A 25,650-nucleotide genomic window follows, 5' to 3' on the forward strand; every position below is an offset into this window, starting at 1 on the left:
CTGCTTTGGGATTTGGGGGTTTAGGGGGATGGAATCAGGGAAGGCTTCTTGTAGGAGGTGGCATTTGAGTTGGATTTTAAAGAATGAGTAGAAATTCAATAGAGCAAGAGTGAGGGAGATGAAGGGCGTTCCAGGTACATAAGAAACCAATTGGACTTAATTGTGAATTGGATTTAAATGAGTGAGTTTCTAAAAGTTGTTAGCCTCACTCTCTTCCTTAGTCATTGAAGTCCAGTGGCAGGACAAAAGTCAGGATGACTAGTGATGGCCCAGGATGAAGTGGATAACCTTGATTTCTTTGATGTCTGACCAAGCTCTAAGCTCTCCACAGCTCCTGCAAAAGCCTTCGTGGCTGTTGGACAAAATTTTTCTTATCTGCCCATTCTGCCACGAAAAGCCTTCACATGCTTGATGAAGACATCACTGTAACTCTAACAGGTTTGAGGCCCGGAGGTTACCCTCAACATGGTTTAGCCCATCTGCTGAGAAACTTTTACCTGGGTGTAGCCACTACCCATGCTGCAGCTTCTTGGAGCCACAGGTGAGAGTTGGGTGAAGGTGGACAAGCAACCTGACGAGGGCTTGACAGGCCCTCACACCAGAGGGGCTAGCCCTCCCTGAACACTCCATACATTCTAGGTATAGGATACGCTAAAAGGAAAGGGATAGCTAGCTGAATGAAAATGAGGGGCTTGTTCTGGGGACATAGAACAGTGTTGAGTGAGTGGAGGAGGTGGGAAAAAAGATGGTGACACCAGATTTTGGAGGACCCTGTGAATGTGACCCAGAGAAATTTGACTTGTACTCCGGAGGTAGTAGGGAGCCAGTGAAGATTTTTGAGCAAAGGAATGACAGAAAAATTTTACTGGCAGGGGTGTGAAGGATAGATTGGAAGAAGAGACAGGGGAGATAGAAAGATCTGTAAGGAGGCTACAATAGTCTAGGTAGATGGTATTTAAACTAATGAGTCAGCTGTCAGGACAAGGATGAAAGATTAGAGGAGAAATATTGTTGTTGTTGATCTTGTTTGTACTTCATTCTCAAAGAGGACCATGACATCGAGGAGGTGATGCCATGACTTGCAAGTGAATTGGATTTCAGTGAGCGGGGGCCGTGCAAAGTCACCAGCCTCACTTTCTTCTCTGGAGCCTTCTGAGTCCAGTGGCAAGCTATAGATCAGGACTACTGGAGATGGCCCCCAGGAAGAGATGTTACAGAGGCAGAATTGATATGAATCATTGTGTTTAGATATGAAAGGACAAAAAGATCATGGAATCATAGATTTAGAGGTGGAAGAGATTGTAGAGGTAGAGGTTATCTAATCCAATCCATTTCACAATTGAGGAAACTAAGGCCCAGAAAAATGTAGAATGACTTGTTCAGTGTCACACAGGTTAAGTGACAGTCAGGATTTGAACCCAGATCCTTCTATTCCAAATCCATCACTGAGTCACACAGAATCAAATATTGTCCAAGTTTCTGAACAAGGTCAGGAGTATTTGTACCCCAGAGGAGCACGTCTCCAATTTTGCAACTCAAATTGATGCGAAAAATATGATTTGATATGTAGAAATTTGCTTTCTAGGCAGCCCCACCCACCAGCCCCTCCCCACCAATGCATTTATTCTGTTGTTAAGTGAGGCTAATGGGTGTCTGAGCCAGCTCAGGCCTAAGCAGCAGATGGCCCCAGGGCTCTGGGGGTCTTGTTAGGCCTTCTGGAGAGCATTCAGACTGACTGATGATTTGAATGAATCCTCTTTCTTCCTGGGCACAAAGAACTGTACCAAGAGACAATCTCTTAGTCGTACATCCTGATGATCCAATGAAGAGAACGTGTCTGACAACCTGAATCTACAGAAGCCTGAATGAGGCTGTTTCCTCCCCTCCTGCCTCTGCTTTAGAGTGGAGGGATGGGGAAGGGGCGGGTTCCCTGTTGTAAGGACACAGTCTTGGGCTTTAGAATTCAGTCTCTTTCTGTTTCTCTTTCCTTCCTTGAGGCACTGCCGGAGGCAGAAGAGGGGGAGGAAGCTGCCTTTTGGAAGCTTAGTCTTTACTCTCACTAAACGCTTTAACAGCTGGGGTGCAACAACACCCCTTCTCCCCTCAACGGATACAGACTCATTGTAGTTTCACTGGAGCAGCCAGGAGAGAGGCAGCGGTCACAAGTCGCTGGGGCCGCACGATTATAGAAAAGGATGTTAGAGATGATCTAATCTAACCCAGTCATTTTACAGAGGAGAAAAATGGGGAAATGACTTGTCCAAGGTCACACACTTAGTAAGTGGCAGGGCTGGTTCTCAAGCCCCAGACCTTCTGACTTTGAATCCCCGGCTCTCTTCCTACTACCCAGCACCGTCCCTGGCTGCTCCAATGCAATGCATCCACGTGCCTGAGTCTGGAAGCCACCCTGTAATTCCTTATCTTTTTTTGCCTACTCGTCAAATGTCCTTTCTCATCACCTTTCTCCTCCTGCTGTGTTTGTTCCTACACCTCCTTAAAGCCTACCTCAAATGCTGGCTTCTCTTTGGAGCCTGCACTGATCCCTGAGTTGGTCACAACCTTCCCCTTCAGTCAATAAGTCAGTCACAAAGAATTTATTAAGTGCCTACTATGTGCCAGGCACTGCACTAAGCACTGGAGATACAAAGAAAGGGCAAAAGACAGTCCCTGCCCTCAAGGAGCTCACAGTCTAGTGAGGAAGAAAAAATTCATCCAACACTCAATCCTCCATTGTACTTATCATGAATTATTTTGTTATCGTCACCTCGGTTTGTGTTTCATCCCCTGCTCGATTATAAGCTTCACAGAGGTAAGGACTGTCACCTGGACTTTGTATTTCCCCTTGTGCCACTGCTTCTGTTCCCTGACACTGTCACCAACAGCCTGCTGGTTGGCCTCCTTACCCCACTGCAATCCATTCTTCACTCAGCTATCAAATTGATCTTCCATGTTGGACCATGTCACTCTCCTACTCCATAAATTTCATTGGTTCCCTGTCACTTCCAGGATCAAATAGAAAATCTGATGTTTGGTGTCCAAAACCATTCATACCCTTCCTTCTCCCCCCTTCCCCAATCTGCTTATGCCTTATACCTACCCTCCCACATAACTCTTTGACCCAGTGACATTTGCCTCCTTTCTGTTCTTCAAACAAAATTTAAAAAATAATAATAATGGCATTTATATAGCATTTGCTATGTGCCAGGCTTGGTGCTAAGTGCTTTACAAAGTATCTCATCTGATTCTCACAACAACCATGGGAAGTGGGTACTTTTATCTTCCGCATTTTACAGAGGAGGAATCTGAAGCAATCAGAGATTAAGTATCTCAGACTGGATTTGAATTCAGATCTTCCTGACTCGAGGCCCAGCAGTAACATATAACGGGTATTTAATAAATGTTTATTGACTGACTGGCTGACTGACTGCTTTTGCTTGGCACCAGGGTTCCAGGATTATCCCTGAGCTACATCAGCAGCTTCACGGGGGTAGGAACTAAGCAGCAGCCCCCTTTTCCTCCTCATCAGAATGATTTCTCCCTGCGTCTCCAGAATTTCATTCTTGAGAACTTCCTATCCATGTCGGGTTGCCTTCTCCTGCAAAATATGAGATTATTGGATTCTAGATAGCTTTCCTAGGAACACTGTGAAATATATTCTCCCTGTGTCTAGGATGCCCATCAAACCAAGACTGGATCTGCTCTCCTCTACCATGAACTCTAGTACGGAATGGGTATTTGCCAACAAGATTCCATAATTTCTGTTGTACTGAAGGTGAAGCTCTTTGAGTCTCATTTTCTTCATCTACAAAAGAGGGATAAGAACGCTTATGCCCTGCCCCACAGAGTTGTTGTTGGGAAAGCCATTTATAAATATTCAGGCATTAGAGAAATAGGAGCCCTTGATAGTCTAACAATAATAATAATAATAATAATAATAATTACTGATATTTAGGTAATACTTGATGGTTTGAAAAACAGTTTATATGCATAATTTCATTTGGCAATAGAGGTATTAATTTTCCTATGTTACAGAAGAAGAGGCTGTAGGTTAGACGTTTAAGGGATATGCCCATGGTCACACTGTTAGTCTCTCTAGACTCCATTTCCAGGGCTCTTTCTACCATACAAATTGTCTTTTTTTTAAATTATATGAATAAAGTGGAATATGAATAAGGTTTTCAAACTTTCCTGTAGCTCTGTCTCCTTGTCTGCTTCTTGCTGTATTGGGGATGCAGGGTGAGGATCCCTGATGAGCTGGTCTGGTGAGCAGAGCAGGGTCAATGCCCCGGAGTTCAATGGCCCCAGTTCATGGTTTGGTGAGAACGCCATGTTCTACCTCTCTCCCTCCCAGGTGAAGGTGATGGTGCGGATCTGTACATCGCCAGGTGCCCCTCATTCTTCTGAGCCCATGTCCTTCCTGAAGGTAGATTCCCGGAAGAAACAGGTGACGCTGTATGACCCAGCTGCTAGTTCCCCCGCTAATGGGGGCTCTCGAAGAACGGCGGGTGCAGTCCCGAAGATGTTTGCTTTTGATGCTGTCTTCCCACAGGATGCTGCTCAGGTGAGTGAGGGGCAGCAGGGCTGTCTGAGGGAAGGAAGGGCCAGGCTGGGACCTCTAGAACTTGGCTTTTGAAGCTGCCTTCTAAAGTTTGTAGCATTTTTCTGGGGGTGGAGGAGATGGTGAGAAGAGTGTTTTCGTTCTCTTGTAATGGAGAGAGAGGATCAAGGGCTCAAAATCTGGTCCTGCTGACAAGGCGGTTTCCCCTTGCACCAGGAATGGTAAAAGCTGGTGAGATTGTGGAACGTTTGTGTTTTCTTATACAAAGTTGGAGGCTTCTTGACCTGTTTGGGTCTCTGACGTGAGATGCCAGGTTCCCAGGATCTCTAATATGGGTCCACTCTAGAGAATAGGGAAGGGCTCAGAAGGTGTCAGGAAAGCATTGACCTTGTCATGCGAAGTTCTTGCCACTCAGCCCTTTATTGTGCATTGTGCTGTCCTTCAAGACCTCAGGCAGTCCTCAGTACCGTGCGGTGCCAGGCATGAGACTCTGCACAGGGGAACCAGATTATGTATAGCCCCATTGCTATTCATGAGTAGATTTCACCCAGCTCTTTTGCTCTCTCTCCTGTCAATATGCTCAGTGCTAGGAGGGCCAGCGTAGGAACAGCAAGCAAGTGATTCAGAAGTCTGGGCTCATTCCACACTGGCTCTGGGCAGCCACAGAAGGAGGGGAAGAGAAGCCGGTGCTTTCCTTAAGGCTATCAGCAGCGGCTGTTGCCTTCTTGTCCTGCAGACCAGTTATTCTACCTTCCCCACTGCACGGTGCTAGAAGAGATGCATAAACCTGGCCCCAAAGTTCATTCTCCCTTTCTTCCTTTCTTCCTAGTTTTTCAAAGCACAACTTGCATACCTTGAGATCCAAGAATACAAAAACTGATTTTAAAAATCAGCATGCATATTATGCATGTTTGTATGTAAGGCACACGTAATTACATGTGTATTATATGAGTGTGCCATTCCTCTTTGACTGTACCTGTGTTTACCCTGAATGCATCATATTTGTATGCTGCATGGAATAATAAATCACACTTTCTGGTATTACTCCCTAGATTCTTTTAAGGGCTCAGCTTGAGAGCAGTCTTTCAATTCTTTGTGTCAGTCAATCAGTCAGTCAGTCAACAAGCATTAGTAAAGCATTTACTATGTGCAAAGCATTGTACTAAGTGCTGGGAATACAGAGAATGGCAAAAGTAGCTCCTGCCTGCCCTCAAGGAGCTCACATTCCATTGTCCCACTGAAATTATTTTTTTTAATCTGTTTTTTATTTACTTATCTGCATACTTCTTGTTCTCCAGCACCTCAGATAAGTATAATGAATGCTCTATGATGACAGGGACTATCTCACTTTTGGTTTTTGTCACCCTACTACCTGGTATACAGTAGGTACTTAATAAATGCTTGCAAATTGCCCAAAGGGGAGATTTGGTTTCTGTGTTCCAGAGGAGATCCTATAACTGCCTTTTCTATGGACTTGTCTTAATTCGGGTGGCAGATTGGGTGGTGAGCTGTACAGTGAGGCCCTCACCCACTCCCACCTCCACGTCTCCTTCCTGCAGGCTGAGGTGTGCTCCGGGACGGTGGCAGACGTGATCCAGTCAGTTGTGAACGGTGCTGATGGCTGCATATTCTGCTTTGGCCATGTCAGGCTCGGTGAGCACCCAGTTTCCCTTCCATTAATGACTCCCTCAGTCTGGTAATTACATGCTGTCAGTTCCCGGAACAATAAAGCTGGAGTCTGGAAAGAGATGGGGATTTCTTCTTAATTAGCTTTTGCAAACTTCCCAGGTTTATTCCTGCAGCATTAAAACCTTCAACTTTAATGGGGGAGGAGGTCAAATGATAAAACTGAGGAGCTCAAGGGGGTCAATATGCTGGGCCTTGTTTTGTGGAATAATTCTAAAAATATTGGATTTAGGGTCAAAAGGTCTAGGTTCAGATCCTGGTTCTTCCACATTGCCCCGTGTGGCCTTGGGCCCTTCTCCCTGGGCCTCAGCTCCATCCCCACCACTATCATCGTCCTCATCATTGTAGCTGGTCTTTATATGGGGCTTTATGTTTTGTAAAATGCTTAATGCATCATAAATCCTCAAAGACAAACTGTGTGAGGCAGGTATGAGAGTGATTATTGCTCCCATTTTACAGATGAGGAAACTAAAGCTCAGAACCTCTAAGTGGGTGGTGAATACATGTTTGTTAGATTAAATTAAAAGACTTGCCTATGGTCTCACAGCTAGGTATTGGATGCAAAATTTGAAAATGAGGTCTCTCTTAACTTCCCCTGGGCTTCTTTCCATTCTAATATGCTGCCTCATCTGTAAAATGAGACAGTTGGTCCAGAGCAGGGCTTCTTAACTTTTTATGTCATGGACCCCTTTGACTACTGTCATGGTGAGGTCAGCGGACACTTTCTCAGAATAATATTTTTAAATCCATAAAATAAAATACAATTACGAAGGAAAACAGTTACATTGAAATAGATAGTTTTTCCCCCATCTAAGTTCACAAACCCCCTGAAATCTAAGAACCCCAGGACAAGATGACCTTTTAAAGGTCCCTTCCAGCTCTAAAATTCCACAATCCTATATATCAGGAAGACCAGATGAGTTTGGAAATTAATATGTTAAGGGATTGAGTTAGAGGGAGGGATGTGATTCATGAATACTAATAGATCTGTCTTGAAATAGACCTTGACCTCTCATGGCCTTGGGGATAAGATAAGTCACTGAGGCAGCTGGTGGTGTGATGGACAAAGCACTCGACCTGAAGTCAGGAGGACCTGAGTTCAAATCCGGCCTCAGACATTTACCAGCTGTTTGATCCTGGGCAAGTCACTTCATTTGCTTGCCTCAGTTTGCTTAACTGTAAAATGAGGATAATAATAGCACCCATCTGCCAGGGTTGTTGTGAGGATCAAAAGAGATAATATTTGTGAAAGTGCTAGTGTCCAGGAAATAATAGGCATCCTGTAAGTGCCTATTCCCCTTTCTTCTTCACTTCAATGAAAGGGGTTGTGGTCAAAACAGACCAGGGCTTAATTGGATGATATGGTCAGAGCTCAGTCTGGTCCTGGGTTCAGGGAACCAGGGGCTGGCTGTATTTGAGTGGAATGCTTTCTCTCTGACAGCGCTGGGACTGGTGTGGCTGGTGTCCGTCCAGAGGACGAGGTCCCCTCAGTCCCTGTTTCCATTCCCCGTCACTTGACAATAACCGCTCAGTCTTTTTTCTTGTTGTTCCTTCAGGGAAGTCATATACCATGATTGGGAAGGATCATTCCACCCAGAGCTTGGGGATTGTGCCCTGCGCCATTTCTTGGTTATTTAAGCTGATCAATGAGCGGAAAGAGAAGACGGGAACCCGGTTCTCTGTGCGTGTTTCTGCCGTAGAGATTAGCGGCAAAGATGAAAACCTCAAGGATTTGTTAGGTGACGTCGCCAGTGGCAGCCTTCAGGACGGGCAGTCTCCTGGGGTATACCTTCGAGAGGATCCTATTTGTGGAACACAGGTATAAAGAGCAGCATGCAGGCCCCGGTCACGCCAAACCCTTCCCTCTCTTGTCTTCCTTTTAATCTGAGGATAATTACAACAGTTTCTAAGGTAGCTTAAAAAGAAAGATAATGCCTTTAATTTTTTTCCCTGCCTTTAATTTTTAATCCCCTCTCCCTGGCTGTACATATTTGTTTCTCTGATAGCCCTCGAGACTTAATCTGTCTGACAAAAAATGCCAGTCAGCCCTCTCTATAATGAGCCACTTCCTCCTTGGTTTTCAGCTTCAGAACCAGAGTGAGCTCCGGGCCCCAACTGCAGAGAAAGCTGCCTTCTTCCTGGATGCCGCTCTGGCTGCCCGGAGCACCAGCCGAGCTGACTGTGATGAAGAGGACCGAAGGAATTCACACATGCTGTTCACCCTCCATATCTACCAGTACCGGATGGAGAAGTGTGGCAAAGGAGGAAGTAGGTCTCCCTTCCCTCCTTCCCCCGCCCTTTTGGGTTTTGTTCCGAGGTTTGGGACCTTCCGTAGGATTTCCACAAGTATCAGGGTGCTATAAATGCATAGAAATGCTACAAAGTCCTCATGGCTGTACATTGTTGGTGCACATTGAGCATGAGGCCAAGGTTATAGTTGTGACCCAGTTAGGGACAGAGAGAGACAGAGAGAAAGAGAGACAGAGAGAGAGACAGAGAGAGACAGAGAGAAAGAGAGAGACAGAGAGAGAGAAAGAGAGAGAATGCGTATGTGTATGTGTGTGTGTGTATGTGTATTTATTAAGTGCTTTCTATGTGTTTTCCCTCAGGCATTGTGCAAAGCATTGAAGTTCACTGTCCTGGGGTGAGGCTTTGTCCTTTGGCCCTAGACTGTGTCATGACCCCCAATCCCAGATTGAGCATAAGAGTATGGATAATTCAGTGCAACCCATCTCTACTACAGAGAAAAAAAATCCCTCAATCTGTATGTTCTGCTGATGGGGAATCAGGAGTAAAATCCTCATATGAAAACTGACTGTATTGTAAACAGAAGTGGTCAACCCCACTCCTCCACCCAAGTCCTTTGTCTTTCATGCTAGTCCAGCCACAGGGCAGTGAAGCTCAATGCCCAGCAAATAGGAAACATTTAATAAATGCATACTCCCTCCCCTCTCCTCTCTTCTCCTCCCCCCTCCCCTCCCCTCCCTTCCCTCTTTCTCTCTCCTCTGTCCTGTCCTGTCCTCTCCTCTCCTGTCCTCTCCTCTTCTCTCTCTCTCTCTCCCCCTCCTCTCCTTCTCTTTTTCTCTCTCTCCATCCATCCATCATCTATCCATCTCTCTACCTACCTCTTTATTTCTCTAACCATCTTTCTATCCATCCATCTATCCAATAGTCTTTCCTTTCATTAGAATTTCATTGAACTTAATATCTCAGAACAATCAGGCCAAACATTGGGACTTGGAATTCTTTTAGTCATGGACAGAGTTTAGATTTGAAGGGAATCCCCATGGTAGGAGTTGATCTCTATTCTAGAGCTGACACTCTTGACAGTTATCATTGTGTCCACCTCAAGACTGAAAACCAGTCAAGAGATAAGTACTGATCAAGGCCGCCTAAGTGTGCATGCATCTCTCAGTATCTGAAGAGAGTCTGGGAGCTCAAACTGTGCCATATATACATGCACAAGCTGTCTGCCATCTGTTTAATCCTCTGTTTAGATAAGGAACTGGGTTCGACTAATGTTTAATTCCATCCATTTGCCAATTTGAACGTTGACCCTGAGACTCATTCTTGGTTTTAGTGAAACATCATTTAGCTCTGTTTTGTTGTTATTGTTCCGTTGTATCTGACTCTTTGTGAGCCCATTTGGGGTTTTCTTGACAAAAGTACAAAAGTGATTTGCCATTTCCTTCTCCAGCTTATTTTACAGATGAGGAAATTGAGGCAAACAGGGCTAAGGACTTGCCCAGGGTCACACAGCTAGTAAGCGTCTGAGGCTGGATTTGAACTCAGGTTTCCCTAATTCTGCTAGTATTGCTTTTTATTTGTCATTCTTATCCAGTTGGGGTCAATAGTTCTCAGTTCTTTGAAATGGTCTAGAACTGTATTTGGAGTCCTTCAGTTTTCTAGGATAACATCTTCCCTTTTTTTTGGTTTCAGTGTCAGGTGGACGTAGCCGTTTGCACCTCATCGACTTGGGGAGTTGTGAAAAAGTGCTGAGCAAGAACCGGGAAGCTGGTGGTTCCCTGTGCCTGTCTCTGTCCGCCTTGGGCAACGTGATCTTGGCCTTAATCAATGGTGCAAAGCATGTGCCGTACAAGTGAGTGGATGACCACATGTACCGGTCAGTCTTACCCTCGGCCCACAGCTCAGGGCACTCGTACTTTTAGGTCTTAGTATTCAGCATAGTAACAGTACCTTGGCATTTTATGGATCTGTCAGTCAGTCAGTAAGCATTTATCAAGCACCTACGATGCACCATGCACAGTGTCAAGCATCAGAGATGTAAAGAGAGACAAAAGACAATCCCTGCCCTCAAGGAGCTCACAATCTAACAGGAGAGACAACATGCAAACAACTATGTACAAATGAGCTATATATAGGATAAACAGCAAATAATTAACAGAGAGATGACACTAGAATTAAGAGAGATTGGGAAAGGCTTCCTGGAGAAATTGGGATTATGGCTTTATCAAAGTGGGTTTGATCTACCTGGTGTAGATTGCTACCCCTCCTTCACCTCTTGTCCTGTTTGATTGGGGTTTATAGCTTTCTATCAATCCTCCATAGAACCTCTAACTTTCTCTGGTTCTTTGGATATTTTGTGTATATTGATATGACCCTCATTCTGTAAGAATGATAGCTCTCATTTCTGTGGGGCTTTAAGATTCACAAAGCACTTTCCTAACAACAATTCCATTATGTAGGTAGCATAGGAATTGTTATCCTCATTTTAAAGATGAGGAAACTGAGAAGTCCATTGTCTTCTGGTCTACTACTCTTTCCTATATGGTTCCCAATTTTTTTTTTTGTTCTTCCATACCCCTTTCAACAACAGCAACAGCAAATGTGTTGCGAACCCCCAGGATAATTGAATATACTACTCAGAACATTCTTCAAGATTTATTCATTAAGTGCTTATAATAACTGTGTGAAAATTTTTGCTTCCCAAAACTCCAAATTAAAATTTGCATTATATAAAATCTAAAATTGTATTCTACCTAAATTCTGAAAACTCTAAATATACAATGATAAAGCTCTAATTATAAAATAATTATGAATTTTTTTAGTGAGCCATTCTATAAGAATGAAAAGAATTATTCCAACAAGACCTTTTATGCCTACTAATGTGCAAGATTATACATTCAATTTCATTTTACAAATTTTGGGCAATCATTTGCAGCTTAAGGTAGCATTAAAATTTTTTAAGTCGTGAATCCCTTGAACCTTAAACCACTGCACTATATACATTTCTTAAGAATGTAAATTTCTCAAATGCATATTTCTTTTGGACAAAATGTGCATGTAGTTTGTGGCCAGGTGGGAAAAATGTGTGTGTAGTTTGTGGCCAGGTGGGATTGTACAGTGGGATAAAGTCCCATTGGAGTATAATTGCATACATAGAGAACTTCTCAGAGCCCGTACATTCCCATTTGTAAGGACTAAACATAACTTTGAAACCCATGAGCATCCTCTACTTGGCAAGGCCCCAGGTGAGATGGAAAGTTTGTGGTCATAGACTCTTGGGTAGGTGACCTGTCTTTGTCATCTGCACTGGCCGCAGATGGGTCTCTTTTATTTTGCACACTGTCCCCTCTTATCAAAAGATTTACAGAGTCAAGAGGCCTGGGTTTGGGTCTCACCTCTGCCCCTAATTCAGTTTGTGGCCTTCAGCCAACGAAGAATGTTTGCCTTTTCTGGGTCTCAGTTTCCCCATCTGTAAAATGAGGATAAACTAGATTCCTTCCAGGTCTAGAATTCTTTCTGGCTGTCTGCTGTATGAATAGGCACAAAATGCAGGTAAAGGTTTGAGTTTGAAATGTGACCCACCATATGTCCCTTCTGGCTCTTCAGATGGTTCATTTGGTTTGGTTTAACCCAGGACATTCAAAATCTGAGTGCTGTTCCCCCTGTATCTACTCATTGGCAACAGCTCACGTAAAAAAGATCTGGACGTTTTAGAGGGCTGTAAACTCTATATGAGCCAACAGTATGATATGACAACGTATAAAATATTTGAGCTGTATAGTCTTCAGCTGCATTAATGGAAAGAAGCATCGTGCCCAGGATTAGGTAGGAGGAGATTGTCTTCCTGTCCTAGATGACATCTGGATTTCAGGACCAGGCCTTACCTTTCAGGGAGGACATTGATAAATTGGAGCATGTCCGGAGTAGACAAGGAGGGTGGGAATGGGACTGGAGGGTATGCCACGTGAAGATGGATCGAAGGAATTTGGGGATAGTTAGCTTGACAAGGAGAAGATTTAGGGGAGATGGGATGACTGCCTTTATATATTTGAAGGGCTGTCATGAAGTAGAATGATTAGGTCTATTCTATTTGGCCCCAGAAGGCAGAAGAGGGAGTAATGAGTGTGGGGAGATGGGCAGAGGGACAAATTTAGGCTTGGTGTAAAGAAAAAAAAGTCCTGACTCTGTACCTGTCTAAAATGGGAATGTGATGTCTCAGGGAGGGAGTGAACTTCCCTTCACCAGGGTCTTTCAGGGAGAAGTCTGATGACCCCTGGCTTGGGGATATTGTTGAAAACGATTGTTCTTGTTCATGTGTGGGTTGGTTAGAAGATCTCCAGGGTCCCTTCCAACCCTGAGATTCTATGACTCACAGTGTGCTTTAGGCAAGTGATGGTGTCTCTGATCTTCCCAAGCCTCATGTAAATGCCTGCTGAATGCTATCCAAAGTTATTTTTCAAATCTTTAGTTTAGGCTTTTCAGAAGGCTCAGGGGGATGCATGGAAGAAATGAGACCTTGGAAAGTGCTCGGTCCACTTAGAATGTTTTGTTTATTCTAAAGAAGGTGCCACCTGGGACTCTGGTCTGTGCTGGCATAGCATGAGAGAGAAGCAGGCTTTGCTGCCTGCTTAATGCTTCAGTGAGTGTTAATAATAATAATAATAATGATAATAATAATGATGATGATGATACTTATACCATGCTAAGTGCTTTACAATTATTATCTCACTTGATCCTCACAACCTTGGGAGGTAGGTGCTATTTTGACCCCCATTTTGCAGATGGGGAAACTAAGGTAAGCAGAAGTTAAGTAACTTGCCCAGGGTCACACAACTAGGAAGTATATAAGGCCTAATTTGAATCCAGGTCTTACTGACTCCAGGCCTGGTGCTCTACCTCACCACCTAGCTGCCATTAAATCAGGCAGATGGTGACATGGGACCCCTTGCTCTTATATTCCCTAGGCCAGTTGCATCTCTGGTCCAGTTCAGGCATCCATCACTTCCTAGCTTTGTGTCTGCCTTGGTTGGACCTTGTCTAGTTAGCTTGTGGGAAAGTGGTGAGAATGTGAAAAAGAGGTTTTCATTTCTGCTTTTGACACTGACTCCTTTGGGTGATCCTTGGCAAATCACTCTGGGCTTCAGCTTCTCCAATCTATAAAATGATGGGAATAATATCTGCTTTGGTTCCCTACATAGGGCTATACTGAAAATTAAAAGGGCAGCTAGGTAGCACAGTGGATAGAGCACTGGCCCTGAAGTCAGGAGGACCTGAGTTCAAATCTGGCCTCAGATCAAACACTTGACACTTACTAGCAGTGTGACCCTGGGCAAGTCACTTAACCCCAATTGCCTAAAAAAAAAAAAGAAAATTAAAGGACTTTCCTGATAGGAAGTGGGATTTGCACCAGTTCCTTCCTTGCTCCAGGCCTCAGCTTCTCTACCTGTAAAATCACAGGGGTTGACTTGGTTGTCTTTAAAGGGTGGGTTTGGAGTGTGTGTGCCTTCCCAGGACAGGATATAGGTGAGTACGAGGGGTCAGCATCCCTGACCCTTTGGTGGCTCTGAGGTCAGCAGTGGGGCAGGTATAACCATCATTTCTCTTGGACTCAGATCTCCAAGAGCCGTTCTGAAAGTCCGTGATGAGAATAGCAGTAACAGCCCATATTCCTCTAATAATCTGAAGTTTAGGAAGCACTTTCTTTCCAAGAAATCTGTGAGGTCAGTAGGACAAATGATCTGCTCATGGCCATATAGCTATTAGGTGTCAGCACTGGGCCTAGAACCCAGGTCTCTTAACTCCCAAGTCTAACACTTCCCATGACTCACCATTGAGGCAGCTAAGTGGGACAGTGCATAGAGCACTGAACTTGGAGTTAGGAAGGCCTGAGTTCAAATCCTGATTCAGACACTTAGTAGCTATATGACCCTAACTTCTTCATAACTTCTCTGGGCCTCAGTAAAATGACAGGAGTTAGGTTCAATGGTCCCTTCCAATTCTAAGCCTATCATCCTGGTACACGAACGTTCAAAGTTCAAAACAGGTACTGAATGTGATTAAATACATCGCGGAAGTCAAATGGGGAGGCATGAGGGATTTGGAGAAGGAGGCATCCTTTCTAGTTGGTTGGGTGGAGATCATGGAGGCCTTGGAATGGACTTTGCCTATGCTCTACAGAGACAGCAAGCTGACGATGCTCCTTAGAGAGTCGCTGGGCAACATCAACTGCAGGACCACCATGATCGCCCACATCTCTGACTCCCCAGCCAACTATGCAGAGACCCTCACCACAGTGCAACTTGCCTCACGCATCCACCGAATGAGAAAGAAGAAGTCCAAGGTGCGTTAACCCCTTGAGCTGGGGCTCACCTGGGTCAGATTCATCAGAACAGCAGACCTATCTATATCTCCCCCTTCATAGTTTAGAAAAAAATACCTTCCCATTTTACAGGTAGGAAAACTGAGGCCTAGAGAGAGACAGCATGATGTTGTATATAAGTCAGTGGACTTGGAGTCAAGAAGACCTGGGATCAGATTCCTACCTCAGATATTTAATGGTTGGGCAGTTTACCTCTCTGGGCCTCAGTTTCCTCATCTACAGAATGAAAAGATTGGGCTTGATGGATTCTTAGCTGTATAGCTATGATATGATGATCCTTATAGCCCTTACTTCATTTGAACCTCCCCACAACCCTGGAAAGTTGTTACAGCAAGCATGATCCCCCCCCACCCCCACCCCCACCCCAATTTTATTATCCATTTTGTTTTTTGTTTTTGGCAAGTGAGGCTAAGTGACCTACCCAGGTCACATGGCTAGTGTCTGAGGCTAGATTTGAACTCAGTTCCTCCTGATTCTAGGACTGGTTCTCTATCCACTGTGCCACCAAGCTGCCCCTATTATCCTTATTTTTACCAGACCTGGGATTCCATCAGTGTAGGGACCTCTTGGTGAAGACCCCCTTCTACTGGGGCATGTCTCAACCTGCTCTGAAGTTTATAGCTTTAGAGACATGTCTGCGGGCACTGAGAGGTTAAATTACTTGCCCAGGGTCACATATAGTCAGATGTATCAGAGTTAGGACTTGAACTCAGCTCTTTCTATGGCTGATAGAAAGTCACCCAATGGGCCTTGGAACTGGGACTTGACCTTAGGCCTTCTGATTCCCATGCCCACCCAGTGTTTGTCCTAGTACATCAGGCTCCTTCTCCATGTGAACCCTGTGCGTGTATGCCCCTCTTGGAAAGGACTGTGTGATACCTATAGTTTTTATCTTCTGAGGCTATAAGTGCTGAACTATCTGGCTCCATAATAGTACAACCAGTTGTTTTGGGTTTTTTTCCCCCATGCTCCTTAAATTCCAGGCTCAGTATTGAGGATGTCAGGACTGAAGGCACCTTGGAACATAGACCATTAAAAATGAAAGACATGCAGAATCCTCAAGTGGTAGAGGGAAGAGACTTCTTAGAACATAGAACATGAAATGGGGATCAGAACATGGAGCATTAGAGTTGAAAGGGACTTTGTATTCCATCTAGGGGGCAGCTAGGTGGCACTGTGGATAGAATGCCATGCCTGTAGTCAGGAAGATTCTGAGTTCAAATCTGACTTCAGACACTCACTAGCTGTGTGACCCTGGGCAAGTCACTTAACACTGTTTACCTCAGTTTCCTCATCTGTAAAAGGAACTGGAGAAGGAAATGCAAACCACCCCAGTATCTTTGCCAAGAAAACCCCAAATGGGGTCACAGAGAGTTGGACATGACAGAAACAATTAAACAGCAAACAGTGATGCCATCTAGTTCAACCCTCCTTATTTACAGATGGGGACACTGAGGCTTGTAGAGAGTTAGGTTTGGAAGGTCAAACATCAGTTTGAACGGAGGTAGTATGAGAGCCAGGATAGCTTACTAAGCTATTATTAGCAAAGCCGAGGCTTGGACTGATGACAGCGCTTTCCTTCTGTTTTAGTATGCATCCAGCTCTTCAGGAGGAGAGAGTTCCTGTGAGGAGGGCCGAGTACGGAGGCCTCCGCACCTGAGGCCTTTTCACCCTCGCACGGTGGCTTTGGATCCCGACCTTCCTGGCCTGGGTCTCTCCAGTGACCCTGATTATTCCTCCAGCAGTGAGCAGTCCTGTGACACTGTCATCTACGTGGGGCCCAACGGGGCTGCCCTGTCTGACCGGGAGCTCACAGACAACGAGGGCCCACCTGAGTTTGTCCCTATCATCCCATCGCTCAATAGGAAACGGAGCAAAGATGGGCTGGGTGGCCCGTGGAGCTCAGACAAGGACCACTTCAAGTGTAACACGTTTGCTGAGCTGCAGGAGAGACTGGAGTGCATTGATGGGAGCGAGGAGCCCACTCGTTTTGGTGGGGGCGACACCCCTGGTGTAGTGAATGGCAATGGTCCAGGCAGTGCGGAGGCTGGCCTGGCCAAGTCAGCCAAGGAGAAACCCCCCTCCCCATTGAGGGTGTGCAAGAAGCCTGCATTGCTGGAGGCGGCATCCCCCAAAAAAGGGCCTGGCCTCCATTTCTCAGCAGGATCTCCCCGCAATGGTGCCTGCCCAGGAAACAGCCCCTCCCAAGGCCAAGCGGATAGCCCCAATCCCGTGACCAGAGGTGATGGGAAAAAATCAGATGTGGTCTCAGATGGAGCAAAAGATATAGCTCTCCACGCATCGAGATCCTGTAAGCCAGATGTGACTAGGAGCCCAGACTGTAGCACCGCCACAGAGCCAGTTGTCAAGGACAAGGCTGTGTACGGGAAGCGACCACTGCCCAGCCCGGCACCCCCACCCCCTCAGCAGAAGGACCTCACGCCACCGAACAACATGTATTCCAAGCTGGATGACAGTGGGGTCCGGACTCCTCCACTGGGAATGAGTAAGCAGATCGTGAGCTCTGGGGAGATGCAGCCTGCCCAGGGAGCATCCCCACCACCATCCACCAGCACCCTGGAGGTACACAGCTTCCATTCGGCTTTCCGGGGTAAGTGCTTTGACCGGGACATTCTGACGACCACAGTGACCCTACAGCAGCCGGTGGAGCTAAATGGTGAGGACGAGCTGGTGTTCACAGTGGTTGAGGAGCTGTCGATCAGTGGCATGGTTGACTCAGGTCGGCCCACAAGCATCATCAGTTTCAACAGCGACTGCTCCCTCCAGGCTCTGGCCTCAGGCTCCCGCCCGGTCAGCATTATCAGCAGCATCAATGATGAGTTTGATGCCTACACATCTCAGGCGTCCGGCGTGAACATTGACATCGTCCTGCCTTTCACCGAGGGAGCCTTTCCCTCTGACAGCCGCCGCTCTTCCATCAGCTCCTGGCTAAGTGAGGTCAGCCTCTGCACCATGGATGGTGATGTCATGCCCCCCGGGGAAGTCCTCACTACATCATCTCCTTTTGCCTGTGATACCCCTGGGGAGAACTTCACCTTGGGCTCTCCTGGTGTCACTGTCACTTTCACCCCAGGGAACCTCAAGAACTCCTTGAATGACAGCGGGCTCTGCGTCTCAGAGCTGGACAGCTTGGAGAGTGCTAGCTCTAGGAAGATGTCACCAGCCATTGCCAAGAATCCCCAGTCCTTGGGATCCGCCAAAGCTGCCCCCACCCCAGGTGTCTCCAGGCTCCCCAGTCAGCCCAGGAGAGCAGGGAGGGGTGGGAATCCTCAAGTGACACATAAGATGCAAACCATCCATTCTAGTCTTCCTCGGACTCTGAGAACTACTACCTCAACCCCCCATTATATGGGTGCCATGCACCATAGCCATGAATTGCCCAGTCCAGGTGGGCTATTTGATGACCCTTGGCTAGTGCGAGTGGATGTCCCACCGGGCATCCACTCCACAGACCCACCATCCTCTCCTAGCAACCCTCCATTAGGTATTGACCCCTTAAACGTGCCCTGCAGGGGGGCCGCAGGGTATAGGCCCCTCAAGTCCCAGACAATGTTGGCCTGTTCCCAGCGGGTGGTGGATGGATGTGAAATGTCTTGCAAGTCAGCTGGGGACCATGCTAGGAAACCAGAGGTCATGACCCAAATCCCACCCCTGAGGAGAGGGGCCACCACACTGGGTGTGATGCCAGTGGCTCGAAGTGGAGATAGCCCTGCCGAGGCCCTGGCGCGAGGCAATCCCGAGTCTACCTTGACCACCAGCAGCCTGAAAACCTCCATGGGGAAGAAGAATGGCCCCCAGAAGTCTAGTCTCTTACCCAGGCCCAGTGGGGCAGGACCCCCTGCCCCCCCAGTCCGAAAATCAAGCCTTGAGCAAAAAAATGGCATTTCTCCATCTAGGGGAGGCACGGACCCTGCAAGAGCCCCTGCTTCCAAAGGGGAAGAAGAGGCAGAGCTGCGACCCAGGCCTGGTGCCGGCTCGGCACCAGACAGCCTGAAAGGCAAAGCCAGCATCAAGGGTGAGCATTCTCTGCCCAAGAGTACGTCCAGCCTAAAGGCGAGAGCCGCCAAGCCTGAGGTCGTCCATCGCTACGGAAGTCACATGTCTCTTGAGCGGTGTGAGGGCCTAGGCTTGGGGGCAGCCAAGGCCGATGGCGGGGGCAGCAACATTGGGAGGCAGGGGCGGTCTGTGCCACGGCTGGGTGTGCCCCCTGCGGCCCCTTCTCCTGGGTCTCCAACATCCTACGTGACCCCCTGCAAGGGCGGCTCAGCCAAGGGTGTGGCAAACGCTAAGTCACCAGCTGGTGGAAGCAAGAGCCGTAACCTGTTGGCCGGTGGGTCCCGGTCCCTCAGCTCTTCCGTGAAGTCCCTGAGTCAGCAGCCAGCCGGGAAGAGCCCCGGCGGCCCCCCTAATGGCAAGGTGGCCCCGCGTACCATGCCGGGGGTCAACAGCAAGCCTAGCCGGGGAACCATCATGGGTACCAAACAGGCGATGAGGGCGGCCAACAGTCGTGTGAACGAGCTGGCCTCTGGCAGCTCAGGCAAAGGGGGTCATTCCCGTAGCTCGGCAGACTCGGACAGTGGAAATGACAGTGGCGTGAATCTAGGTGATGAGAAGCTGCCAGTGCCCGCCCTGCCCTCCCCCTACAGCAAGATCACAGCTCCCCGGCGGCCGCAGCGCTACAGCAGCGGGCACGGCAGTGACAACAGCAGCGTGCTGAGCGGGGAGCTGCCGCCGGCCATGGGGCGGACGGCCTTGTTTTACCACAGCGGCGGCAGCAGTGGCTATGAAAGCATGATCCGGGACAGCGAAGCCACGGGCAGTGCCTCGTCCACCCACGACTCCATGAGTGAAAGTGGCCTGTCGTCCCCTGGGGGCCGAATGAGGAGCCTGAAATCGCCCAAGAAAAGATCAACAGGTAAAAAGGAAACTATTTTAAATAGACTTTCCCCTCTTCACCCCTCCCAGATATTCCAAAAGGCACGTGGGGAAAAGGAGGATTTTATCTTCCCTGTTCTCTGTCAGATGACCCAGGGAGCCTTTAAGTGTGGTTCCTGGGCTTTCACCTTTCATTACTTTCTGGGTAGGAATAGAGAAGTGGAGAGAGGAATGAGGGTGACAGCGCTGGACTGACACCAGCAGTTTGTCCATGTGCCACAGGCCAGATGTTGGGCCAAGGCGGAAACCATCCTCAGTCTATGTGCTATATTGTAAGATTCATGTCAGTTTCTAGTACCCCACTCCCTATCTGGACTTAGATGGTCTTCATCATTCTCTGCCCTTTGGTCTTTGCTGTGAAGATAAGAATAGAGCCCAGAGATAGGGGTTGTAGTTCAGGGCAGGCCACTCAGCCAAACCCAGACAACTTTGCCCCTCTCCTACCTCATCCCCACTCCCCTCCTCCCCAAGTGGAACTTTATGGAGCAACCTTGGGCAGTCCCCAGCATCCACTCTCAGTGAAATCCAAGAAAGCCCACAAAAGTTGGCCCAGGTTCCAGTTTTAAGGAATGGAACAGTCATTTTAGTCATGTCCGACTCTCCCTGACCCTATTTGGGATTTCTTTGGCAAAGATAGTAGAATGGTTTTGCCATTTCCTTCTCTAGCTCATTTTAGAGATGAGAATACTGAGGCAAACAGGGTTAAGTGACTCACCCAGGGTCACACAGCTGGTAAATGTCTGAGGCCAGATTTGCACTTAGAAAGAGGAGTCTTCCTGACTCCGGGCCCCACGCTGTATTCACTGCGCCACCTAATTATCCTTTACACCAAGTCAAATCTGCTTCTCTGAAATGTTCCTCATTGTTCAACATTCTGGTGCCAAACAACAAATCTAATTTCTCTTCCTCACAACAGCTCTTCAAACATGTGAGGACCAGGCTCCTTAATGTCTCTTCCTCTTCTTTGTGTAAAATTTCCCTCAGCCCAATTTCACTCCATCCCTTTATGGCCTGTTTGCTACTCCTCCCTCCATCCTAGTTGCTTTCCTTTGGAGATGTCCTGGCTTATACATTGTCCTTCCTGTTACCCACCACAGGGCACCCACCACTACGGAGGGGATACTGAGAGTGGGCAAGTTAATTTTCCAATCCAGAAGTCCAGCCTCAGTGAGCTAACCGGCCTGGTTTGGCTGGAGCGTGGTGGGCAGGATTTCTGAGTCCCTCCTGTGGGCATGAAATAAATCAAGCTAACGTGAGCTCCCTTCCCACTTAAGCCTCCCCCACAAATCAATATTAACGGCCCTGTAAAGTTGCACACGAATCGAGGAGGGTATTACTCACTGATGGATTCGATTTTGTTTTTAGCCCCAGGAAATACTTGTGAGGTCTTTAAAGATGACAAACTATTTCTTTTCCAATAAGGGCTGTCTGTTATCAGTAAATGGGCTCTCTTATTTTGTATACTTTAATGCCCAAACCTGCTAATATTTTTCCATCAATCAATTATTCAATCAACAATCATTTATTAAGCACCTACTATGTATTAGACAGTATGCTAGGTGCTGGGCATACAGAAACAAAGAATGATACAATCCCCATTCTCAAGGAACTTAAGTTCCAATGCGGGAGACAACACACATATGCATAAGAATATACAGAATAAATATACATGAAGTAAATAAAAGATCTTTTGAAAGAGAAGTTATCAGCAATTGGAAGGATTGAGAAAGACTTCATGTAGAAGGTGATGCTTGAGCTATGTCTTGAAGGAAAAGAGTGACAGAAACTATGAGGTGGAGGTTAGGAAGAAACATTGCATGTGAGAAATAGAGAGAAGGCCAGTTTGGCTGGGTCATCATGGAATGCTGGAGGTGGAATAACATATGATAAAATTGGGAAGATAATTTGGAACCAGGTTGTTAAGGACATTCAAAGCTTAACAGAGGAATTTTTATATTTTATCCTAGAGGCAATAGAGAGCCACTAGAGTTTCTTGAGTAGAGAAGTAATGTCATAGATCTACATTTAAGGAAAATCACAATGGTCGCAGTGTATAAGATAGACAAGAGTAGGGAGAGATTTGAGGGGTAGAGACTAATTAGGTGGCAGTTGCAAAAATCTAGACCAAAGGTGGTAAGGGCCTGAAACTAAGGTGGTAGCCATATTGAGTAGAGAGGAGGGGGTCAGATGATGGAAATGTTGTGGAGGTTAAATTGGCAAGAATTGCCAATTGCTTGGATGTGAGGAGTCAAGGAGAACACTGAGGTTACAAACCTGAGAGACTGAGAAAATGGCAGTGCCTTTGATGGAATTAGGGAAGTCTGAAAGTGCTAATGGACTTGAGGAGAAAGAGAGTGAGTTCATCTTTGGAAATGTTGTATTTTGAGATGTCTCCAGGACATCCAGCTTAGAATATGCAATAGGTAAGTAATTAATGATGTGGGACTGATGTTCAGGGGAGAGTCGTTTGTGTAGAAATGTTAATTAAACTTACTGGAACTGGTAAGGTAACAGAGAGAGAGGGGAAGGAGGAGCTGGGGGGAGAGAGAGAGAGAGAGAGAGATTGAGAGAGAGAGAGAGAGAAGAGGAAAGGATCCAGGACAAGCATTCAGTAACTCCCATAGTTAGGAGTAATGAAATGGATGAGGAGCCCACTAAGGTGACTGGAAAGGGGATGTTAGGCAAGAGGAGAAACAGAAGAAAGAAACGTAGAAAATTCAGAGGGGAGAACATCCAGCAGGAGGAGAGGTTGGTCAATAGTGTCGAATGCTGCTGATAGGTTGGAAAGGATGAGGACAGATTTGGTGATTAAAGAAGACACTGATAACAGTGGAGATCAGTTGTAGTTGAGGAATGTGGGCAGAAACCATATTGCAAAGGATTGAGTCTTATGTGAGAGAAGTGGAGGCAATGAGTATGGAGGCTTATTCTAGAAGTTTGGTTAAGAAAGGGAGGGCAGGAATGGTAGGATCTACTGAAGAATTTTTTAAGGGTGGTGCACCACCTAATTATACAAAAAAAAGATAAATCTTTTTAAAGATTTTTTAAAGATAGTGGAGACATGGACATTAGAGGGGATGGGATTAAAGTCATTTGTAGAGGGGCTGGCCTTGGCAAGAAGTTTCACTTCATTATCAGAGACTGGGGAAGGAAGGAGAGGGTGAAGAGGCCAAAGGGAAGGAGGAAGAGCTCATATCAAATGGCCTTAATTTTCTCAGGAAAGTAATAGGTCCCCAGTTGAGGAGTGGGATGGGGGTACTTGAGGAGAGAAGGTTTGGAATACTTCCATGGGGAGTGAGATAGGGAATCACTTGGGAGTAAAAGGAATGCTTAGCTGTATTGAGCACCCAGTTCAAGTTGGATAACATGAATTTATGTTACCTAGTTAGCACAGTTGAATGACTTTCCTCAGCTGTGTTTGGCAGGAGCAGAGAAAGGTGGGTGGTAGGAGTAATCCAGGGCTGAGATTTGACAAGGCTTGAATGGTGATAGGACAAGGGGTTGAGGGATTTGAGCAAAGACAATAGTGGAAGGTGAATTGGTGAAATAGAGGGTCAGGATTGGAGTGGATGCACAGTGAGATTAGGGGAGGGATAACGGCCTGAGAAAGTATCGTAAGGTGGAGGAATTGAAGATTATGATGTGAATGAAAAATAGGTTTAGGAGGAATGAGGTAAAGGATGAGATGCATTGATAGGAGTATGGTCAGAATTTTGGATTTAGAAAGTGGAACCCTTGTGGGTAATGGTGAGATCCAGGCCGTAATCATCCCTGGCTATGGCTAAGGTAGAATGAAGGAATAGGTCATGGGAATGGGAGGGATTGGGAGGCTAAGGCATTTGAAATGAATATGGATGATGACGTCCCTTAATATAAAGACAGGAGTTGGGAACATGAGGAAGATGGTGAGACAGGTACCGAACTTCTCAAGAAAGGAGGGAGAATAATGGGCAGCTTGTACATAATTGCCTCCATAACCTGGATTGGGTGGAAAATTTTAAGTGAATGAACTTCAAAGAAGGAGAGATTGCTGAATGGTGTCAGCAAAAGGAGAGTTCTGAAGTGACAGTGGGGACCAAAGAAGATTCTGACTCCCCTTCCAGGACCACAGACGTAGACTATTTAGAAATGGTGACAAGTAGCAGTGCTTGATTAGAAGCCTACTTGCATTGGTTTCATGCTTCAGTTCAATTTATTTTTTTTTAATTTATAGAATAAAACAAGCATTTCCATAACACAGAACATTAAAAAGACAATTGTACATGAAACTGCAAATCTACTATGCACAACTTGCTATTCCTTTCAAATATACAACTAAATTATCATGTATTTTTTTCTCTCCCCCTCCCCCAACCACCTGAAAGGGTTCAATTCATTTCTGTAATACCAAGATGGCTGGCTCTGGGTTAGAGAACTTAGCTTCAACCCTATGCTTGATTCTTACTGTGTAGTTCACTGAACTTCATTTGAAGAATCAGACTAGGTGGATCATCAAACTAACCCCAACCCTTGTGTCCCATTTTTTCATGCCCATCCATTTTCCCTCATGTTCCACTCCAACCCTGTCCACCTTTTCCACTGTCCTCTGGAATTACCATTCCATAGTGAACAAATTTCTCTACATTCTAGACCACACACACACACACACACACACACACACACACACACACACACACTCTATATTCCTGGCTATCCTCTATAACACTGGTTACACTTTCACTCACACTTCCAAAACAGTGGTCCTGGAAGGGGAGTCAGAATCTTCTTTGGTCCCCACTGTCACTTCCAGAACTTTCCTTTTTCTGTCTATATTCTGCTCTTTCCTGAGGAGGAAAATGCGCGTGGAGATGCATGTGTATGCCTTTGCCTAGCAGACAGCAGCAAGCTAGAGCATCACTGATGGGGGGGCTGGGGGATGTTGGTTGTGTATTTGCAGGTCTGCAGCGGCGGCGCCTGGTTCCGACTCCACTGCCTGAAGCTGCGGCCCTGGGCAGGAAGCCCAACGCTGCCGGTCAGTGGGTGGACCTGCCCCCTCTGCCTGGCACTTTGAAGGAGCCTTTTGAGATCAAAGTGTATGAGATTGACGACGTCGAGCGCCTGCAGAGGCACCGGCGGGAGGAGCCCGAGGTCAGCCCCTCCCCTCTCCTATAGCCCTCCTCCCTTCGGAACCCCTTTGGTCCAGGTCCCTGAGGGAGGACGAGGTTCAATTGGAAACCGTCTTGCAATTAGATCTCCTGGCATGATTAATTTTCACTGTTTTGCATGTTTAGGTCCCCTGAATAGAGAAACATCATTATAGGCCACAATTAATTGTGTTTAACCTGACGGAGAACATGAGTTGAGAATGTGCACGCACTCGTTATTAGGACGCTGTCTGCGCAGAGCCCTGTTGCAGCGACTTTGTTTGTTCAGAACCTTTTAAGTCCCCCTTAATAGCTTCCCTCCAGAGCAAGGTCATTGACCCTTAGTTATGGAACCTCCACATTGGTGGGGAGGGGGAGGGGCTATTATTGGGAAAGTCATTCAGCCCAATGCCTGCTTCCTTCTGATGGAGTTTTTCCTTTTTCCCTCTCTCTTTTTTTTCTCTCTAGCCTTTCCAAGATGTGGAAAAGGTAAATAGCATGTTCCCCTCTCACACTGATGTAGGTAGGGTTCCTCAAGGATTGGAGAATGTCAGAATCTCAGAGTTAGAAGAAACCTTAGAGATGACCTATAGGGATACTTTTCTGGAGAACTCAGTCTCATCATTTTTTCTTTCTTTCTTTTCTTTTCTTTCTTTTCTTTCTTTCTTTCTTTCTTTCTTTCTTTCTTTCTTTCTTTCTTT

General features: G+C 46.4%; 1 protein-coding gene across 1 annotated transcript in view; it reads left to right on the forward strand.

Annotated features, from left to right (window-relative positions):
* Nucleotides 1-25,650, forward strand: part of KIF26A (kinesin family member 26A) — a 168,760-nt gene that overhangs the window by 136,653 nt on the left and 6,457 nt on the right. The window contains exons 5-13 of the mRNA XM_027849035.1: nt 4,352-4,561; nt 6,118-6,211; nt 7,801-8,063; nt 8,329-8,512; nt 10,184-10,343; nt 14,669-14,831; nt 16,461-19,806; nt 24,763-24,953; nt 25,418-25,438. Of these exons, the coding sequence (XP_027704836.1) occupies nt 4,352-4,561; nt 6,118-6,211; nt 7,801-8,063; nt 8,329-8,512; nt 10,184-10,343; nt 14,669-14,831; nt 16,461-19,806; nt 24,763-24,953; nt 25,418-25,438 (4,632 nt within the window). The remainder of the gene's footprint in view (nt 1-4,351; nt 4,562-6,117; nt 6,212-7,800; nt 8,064-8,328; nt 8,513-10,183; nt 10,344-14,668; nt 14,832-16,460; nt 19,807-24,762; nt 24,954-25,417; nt 25,439-25,650) is intronic.

Source organism: Vombatus ursinus, unplaced genomic scaffold, assembly GCF_900497805.2.
Source record: "Vombatus ursinus unplaced genomic scaffold, bare-nosed wombat genome assembly UNPS02007284.1, whole genome shotgun sequence".
Classification (NCBI taxonomy): Eukaryota; Metazoa; Chordata; class Mammalia; order Diprotodontia; family Vombatidae; genus Vombatus; species Vombatus ursinus.